General features: G+C 43.0%; 1 protein-coding gene and 1 pseudogene across 1 annotated transcript; both read right to left on the bottom strand.

Annotated features, from left to right (window-relative positions):
* Window positions 1-289: 289 nt before the first annotated feature.
* On the bottom strand, window positions 290-1493 carry LOC101595902 (E3 ubiquitin-protein ligase TRIM23-like). The gene is given in 2 exon segments (XM_045131449.1): window positions 290-1328; window positions 1330-1493. Coding segments are annotated over 2 exon segments (1020 nt in total). The 3' UTR covers window positions 290-472.
* Window positions 1494-1495: 2 nt separating this feature from the next.
* LOC123453594 lies at window positions 1496-6638 on the bottom strand (annotated as a pseudogene).
* Window positions 6639-7358: the final 720 nt, after the last annotated feature.

The following is a 7358-nucleotide window of genomic DNA, read 5'->3' as shown; positions in this document are numbered from 1 at the left end:
AAATAATCCTATTACCCAAAGCATCTTAGATTCTATTACACAAGTGCCATGTCGACTGCTTAGCAATGCCAAAATTTAGTGAGAAGGCAGGTGAAAGAAGCTCTACTTCCCTCCTTCCACAGGGGCTCCACTGGCTGGTTTTTCACCGGAAGAAGTAACCTTCATGTACACTTTTCTTCTGTGACAATGTCTTCCCGATGTATGGGTCCTGTGTGATCTGAAAACCTTTAATACCTAATGTATTTCTTGAGAAAATTCATATCCAAGACACCTTTATTTAAACCAACCTAATGTGCTCATTAAATCTTAACAGGGAATAATTTTTAAAAGCAATGACATATTTAAGTTTCCATCCCAAGATTCTTATATATACATCCTAAATTAACTATCATATTTGATACAGAATTTCTTAAAATGTATTATGTACAAAGTGACTTTTAACTACCAGGTTGACACAAATGCTGCATTAAAGTTAAGCAACATCCAATACTCCAGCAGCTACAAGTTGCCGGGAGAGCCAGTCCAATCCTTCATAGAGCCCCATACCACTTCGAGCATCACAGCCCTGGATGTACCAACTTCGGCCACAGCAGAGTTTATGGAGACTCAGGAGTTCCGTGATTTCTTCTACTGACAATGCTCCAGCAACATCCTGTTTATTAGCAAAAATCAGGAGCAAAGCATGGCGGAGTTCTTTTTCCATTAACAATCTTGCAAGTTCACTGTGTGCTTCACTAATTCTGTCTTTATGACTGCTATCAACAACAAACACAACAGCTTGTGTATTGAGGTAATAGTGTTTCCATAATGGTCTTAATTTATGCTTTCCACCTACATCCCAAATACTGAACTTTAGATTCTTATATTCTACGGTCTCCACATTAAAACCAATTGTCGGAATAGGCTGCATGAACTCATCTTGTTTTAATTTAAACAAAATAGTAGTTTTTCCAGCACCATCTAATCCTAATGTAACAACTTGGATTTCCATTTTGGGTCCAATATGAACTCTATTGTCCTTTGTAAAAGTGACAGGAATGCTGGCATCCAACTGAATATGATCCGCAACCTCTGTAAATTGCTGCTGCTGCTTCTGCAAGGTTTCTAACAACCTTGTGATCTCCTGTCTTGCCAAGACAACTCTGCAATCATCCTGCTGCAAAGTCTTTTCACAGTGCAGACAGGCTGTTGAAACCTGGGACAAGAGAATAGTCATGTCTTCTTGCTGCTGCTTGAGCCAAATCAGCTTTTCACGGACATGAGCATCAACAACACTGAGAGCCATTTCTTCTTGATGACAAAGCGTTTCATGTAGGTCAGAAAAATAAGCAGGATCGAGCATTTTCCGCAGTACCTGGTACATGTTCTGTGTGAGCCATTCCAATTCCATCTTCCACTATTTGTTCTCCTCCTTCTATGTGCTGAACAATTCCAATTAATTTTCTGGAGTAATCTGAGATTTCCTCAGTGAACGTCCGTATACAGTGAGCCATATCTAAAATTGATGCTCGGATCTGGTTAGCTTCTGGTTCCAATACTGAATGCTGTGCTTTGCTAGAGTCTTTGTGGAATGAGTGACTTGCGAACACTCTGAGCACAAGTGAGTTGCACACACAGTGCAATATACCGATGCGACATGAGCTTCATCTTCATCGCAACGAATGAGGCTCTCTCCAGATGTCCCAGAGGCTTCCTCTGCATTCCTATACTGACCAATGTGTCCATTTTGCAATCGTTCCAAAAGCTCCAGCAAAGCAAATTTTTTTTTCAATCCCCAGACACCGGAATCTCCTAGGTCTGTCACTTGTCGATCAAATGGGCAAGGTACTGCTCTTCCATGAAGGGGCAGGCGAGTGAGACAGTCATGACAGACTGTGTGGCCGCAGAGAAGAAGACGGGAGACTTTGTCTCCTTGCAGAGAGAAGACATCTTCACAGACTCCACACTCAAGAGCCTTCACCACAGCCGTCCCCCGGCTGCCCTGCCGGCCACCGTCTAGTCCCTCCCGGCTTGTTTACAACCACCGCAGCCGTCCTGGACCCAGCGGCGCCACCGAGGCTTACTCTCACGTTTTTGTTAGATAACTTTCTCTTTTCAGATGGCAGTGACCTTGGGATGACTCAGAAGGCATCACAGTGCTGAGAAGAAGTGACAGAGGAGTGATCAGCACTGCAATATCTTTATCACACCTTACAAGGCTCAGGGTCCATTGTGGAAGAGATGGCAGAAAGAATGTAAGAGCCAAAGGAAGGGTAGGACTCCTTACAACGTGCTCCCCCCAGACACAAAATGGCCTGGATATTCAGGTCCTCACCATGCCTGACGCTACCTACAGAAGACCATCATAAAGGGAGAAAAAGATGATGACATCAAAACAAAAGTGAATGATTGAGAGGGAGAGGGGATACGATGGAAAGTGGAATTTCAAAGGGGAAAATTGGGGGAGGGAGGAAATTAACATGGAATATTTTTTACAATCATGGAAGATGTTAATTATAAAAACTCAAAAAAAAAATATGTTGGGTTTGGTAGGGGGTATGTCTTTAATCCCAGCAATCAGGATGCAGAGGTAGGAGGATCACTGTGAGTTTGAGGCCACCCTGAGACTACACAGTGAATTCCAGGTCAGCTTGAGCCAGAGTGAGACCCTACCTCGAAAGGAAAAAAAAAAAAAAATACTGGGCTTGAGAGATGGTGTGGTGGTTTGAATAGAATAGATGGCCCCCAATATATTCAGTTGTTTGTAGTTTGCATCTGCTGGCTACCTGGCTGGAGGTAATGTCACGTGGTGATCTTAAGGTGTGGTGGTGGGTTTCAGATTTCAATCTAAAGATATGCAAAGTGTGCCTAGCTGGAGTTCCTGAAGTGTGCTGTGTGACTTTTGACCTTTAGGCTTGTGCTTCTCTTTCTCTGCTTGAGCTTGTGAAGGCAGGCCAGCTTCTGCAATTATGGAACTTCCCCTGGATCTATAAGCTTCAATAAATATCCCTTCCTCTATAACTGTGCCTGGTTTGGAAGTTCATCTCAGTGAACCTGAATCTGTCTGCTACAGATGGCTTAGCAGTTAACGCACTTGCCTTCAAAGCCAAAGGACCTTGGTTTGATTCCCCAGGACCCACGTAAGCCAGATGCACAAGGTGATGCATGCATCTGGAGTTCATTTGCAGTGGCTGGAAGCCCTAGCACACCCATTCTGTCTTCTCCCTCTCTCAAATAAATAAATAAAAATAAAATATTAAAAAATACTTTAAGCCTAATTAAGCCTTTAAGTTGCTTCTAGTCAACAAGAGAAAGTATCTAATACACACACACACACACACACACACATACACACACACTTTCTACATATTTTCTACTATGCTGTGCTGTCTTGCCACAGGCCCCAAAACAATGAGGCTAACCTATTATGGACTGAAGCATCCAAAATTGTCTTAAAATAACTTTCCTTTTATATACTGGTTGTTTCAGGTACTTGTTACAGTGAGAGAAAACTGACACACTTCCTGGGAGGGGTCCTTGAAGGAGTCCTAGACCCAGTAAGACTAATCTCCCCAGTCTGTCCAAGAAAGCTATTTATCCACTGACCTAAAATGGCAAATCGTGCCTTTTCTTTGAGGTAGGCTCTTGCTCTAGCCCAGGCTGACCTGGAATTCACTATGTAGTCTCAGGGTGGCCTTGGAGTCATGGAGATCCTGGTACCTCTGCCTCTTGCATGCTGGGGTTAAAGGCATATGCCAGCATGTTTCTTTTTTCTTTTTCTTCTGTTTTTCAAGGTAGGGTTTCACTCTAGTTCAGGCTGACCTGGAATTCACTCTGTAGTCTCAGGGTGGCCTTGAACTCACAGCAATCTTCCTACCTCAGCCTCTGGAGTGCTGAGATTAAAGGCAGGCATCACCTCACCCAGCTTTGGATTTCCATTTTTATTTTTCAATGGATCACCTCCTTGGCTTAGTTAATGTTGTCTCCTTAGATATGTAAGGACAAGTGCTACAAAAAGCTACTCTCTGGCATGACATACTGCACAAGACTTATTACAAACCAAATACTTGTGTTGTTTATGTGTATTTTGTTGTATGTCTACCTTTGTTTATAATTTTTAAAAAAGTATTTAATTAATTAATTTATTTGACAGGGAAGGAGGGAGAGAGAGAGAATGGGCCCACCAGGGCCTCCAGCCACTGCAAACAAACTCCAGACGCATGTGCCCCCTTGTGCATCTGGCTAACATGGGTCCTGGGGAATCGAACCAAGGTCCTTTGGTTTTTCAGGCAAATGCCTTAACTGTTAAGCCATCCCTCCAGCCCTAATTTATTTTTATTTTTATTTTTATTTATTTATTTCACAGAAAGAGGAAGAGGATGAAAGAAAGAGAGATAGGAGACGTGGGTGTGCCAGGGCTTTCAACCACTGCCAATGAACTCCAGATGCATGCACCACTTTGTGCATCTGGCTTACATGAGTCCTGGGGAATTGAACTTGGATCCTTTGGCTTTGCAGGCAAGTGTCCAACTGCTAAGCCATTTCTCCAGCTCTCTACCTTTGTCTTTAATGGTGAATAAATGATTTGAAGATTACTTTTTCTTTTTCTTCTTTTGTTTTTCAAGGTAGGGTCTCACTCTAGCCCAGGCTGACCTGGAATTCACTTGTAGTCTCAGAGTGGCCTCAAATTTACAGTGATCCTCCTACCTTTGCCTCCTGAGTGCTGAGATTAAAGGTATGTACCATCACATCTGGGCTTTTTTCAAAACTTTTTTTTGTCTTACAATTTCCATAACTATAGACATTAAACCATGATAATTTCCTCCCCTCCCCAACTTTCCTCTTTACAAATCCACTCTTCATCATATCTTCTCCCTCTGTCAATTAGCCTCTGTTTTATTTTGATGTCATCATATTTTCCTCCTATTGGGGGGGGGGGTCTTGTGTAGTTAGTGTCAGGTACTGCAAAGTCATGGATATCCAGGTCATTCTGTGTCTGAAAATTGCATTATAAGGAGTCCTACCCTTTCTTTGGCTCTTACATTCTTTTAAAAACTATTTTATTTTTATTTATTTATTTGACAAAGAAAGAGGGGGAGAGAGAGAATATGGGTGTGCTAGGGCCTCCAGCCACTGCAAATGGACTCCAGACACATGTGTCCCCTTGTGCATCTGGCTAACGTGGGTTCTGGGGAATCAAACCTGGGTCCTTTGGCTTTGCAGGGAAACACCTTAACCGCTAAGCCATCCTTCCAGCCCAGCTATTACATTCTTTCTACAACCTCTTCTGCCATAGACCCTGAGCCTTGGAATGCATGATAGAGATGTTTCAGTGCTGAGCACTGCTCTGTCACTTCTTGTCAGCACTATGGTGCGTTTTGAGTCATCCCAGTGGTCACTACCATCTGACCAATCATGAGAGTAGTATCAGTATATGAGTATGAACATTTTAAAAAGTTCTAACAGGGCAGTTTGGTGAGCATTGTATATGCATTTAGCTGGACAATAGCAGGTGCTACACCCCTAGGGCTCATGACCTCCTCCACCATACAGAGCAGGTGGCTTCACCCATAACAGACATGCCAGTATTATGCCTGTTGGATTATTTGGCCTGGCTGGCCAAACTTTTTTTTTTTTTAATTATTTATTTATTTATTTGAGAGCGACAGACACAGACAGAAAGACAGATAGAGGGAGAGAGAGAGAATGGGCGCGCCAGGGCCTCCAGCCTCTGCAAACGAACTCCAGACGCATGCGCCCCCTTGTGCATCTGGCTAACGTGGGACCTGGGGAACCAAGCCTCGAACCGGGGTCCTTAGGCTTCACAGGCAAGTGCTTAACCGCTAAGCCATCTCTCCAGCCCAAACTTTTTTTTTTTTTTTTTTTTTTAAGGTAGGATTTTACTCTAGCTCAGGCTGACCTGGAAGTCACCCTGTAGTCACAGGGTGGCCTTGAACTCACAGCCTCCTGAGTGCAGGGATTAAAGGCATGTTAAACATTTTAAAATCATCTTTTATTTTCTAAATACATATAAGAGGAAACAAATTACTACAATTGTTTGCCACAATAAGTGTGTATAACCATTAAAGTAGAAGTGTTCATTTATGTACTAAGCAAAAATCATCTCATACACCAATAGTGTAAATCTATCACACCCTGGAGAATTCGAAGGTATTTTTGGGTTAGAGGTTCATTTTGAAGGCAGAGAAATTGGCTTTGTAACATACTTAATAACTGGATTTTATTTTATTTTAATTTTAATTTTTGTTTCTCAAGGTAGGGTCTCACTTTAGCCCAGGCTGACCTGGAATTCACTATGTAGTCTCAGGGTGGCCTCAAACTCACGGCGATCCTCCTACCTCTGCCTCCCAAGTGCTGGGATTAAAGTTGTGCGCCACGACGCCCAGCAATAACTACATTTTAGATGCTTTGTTAGAGTCATGGTTGTAGTCAGAGCAATCCAGACACCAGCCAGAGGTCATGCTTGTCTATTTTCTGTATGGTCTGTATCACAGGCATTTCTGAAACGTTAATTTCCAGGTCAGCCTGAGCTAGAATTACCTCAGGAGCTTGTAAAAAGGACTCAGATCCAACATAGGAACTGGAGATTCTGCATTTCTAACAAACTCTGATACTGACACTGTAGGTTTCCCGGCCATAGGAGCGCAAGCAGGGCCATGTCTTTTTCAGCACAGCGCCTGCAGCAAGAATGAAATCTCCTGCCCAGTGTCTGCCTTTCTAGTAAGTTTCATCTCACACTCCTATTAAAATCTCTTGTTTTCCTTTCGCAAAAACAATAGGACCTCTTTTTCTTCCAGTAGCCGCAGCCTAGGATGCAACTTCCATGAGTTACATACCTTGTCTTGATCCCCTCAGATTGTGGGTTCATGTGACTGTCCCAGCCTATTTGGGGGGATGGCGGCGACACACATTCCACCAGGCTTTTCCTCTTGCCAAGTTTAAGATGCAGTAAAGCCGGGCGTGGTGTCTCACCCTTTAAATCTCAGCACTGGGGAGGCAGAGGTAGGAGGATCGCCTTGAGTTCGAGGCCAGCCTGGGACTACGTAGTAAATTCCAGGTCAGCCTATACTACAGCGAGACCCTACCTCGAAAAACAAAAACTAAAGATGCAGTGAGGACATCAAGCAGGAGGACTGATACCTCTGTTAAAAAAAAAAAAAAAAAAAAAGGAAGCACTGGCGGGGGGAGGGGATACGATGGAGTTGTGAAGGGGAATGTGGTGGGGGGCAGGGAATTACCATGGTTTATTGTCTAGAGTTATGGAAGTTGTCAATAAAAAATACAATTATTAAAAAAGCATAAGAAGAAAACAGGGAAGAAGCTTCTCGGCTAGTCAGAAAATATTTTCTCCAAGAAAA

Source organism: Jaculus jaculus, chromosome 12, assembly GCF_020740685.1.
Source record: "Jaculus jaculus isolate mJacJac1 chromosome 12, mJacJac1.mat.Y.cur, whole genome shotgun sequence".
Classification (NCBI taxonomy): Eukaryota; Metazoa; Chordata; class Mammalia; order Rodentia; family Dipodidae; genus Jaculus; species Jaculus jaculus.
The sequence above is the reverse complement of the archived record's forward strand: the minus strand, read 5'-3'. Positions and strand labels throughout refer to the sequence as shown.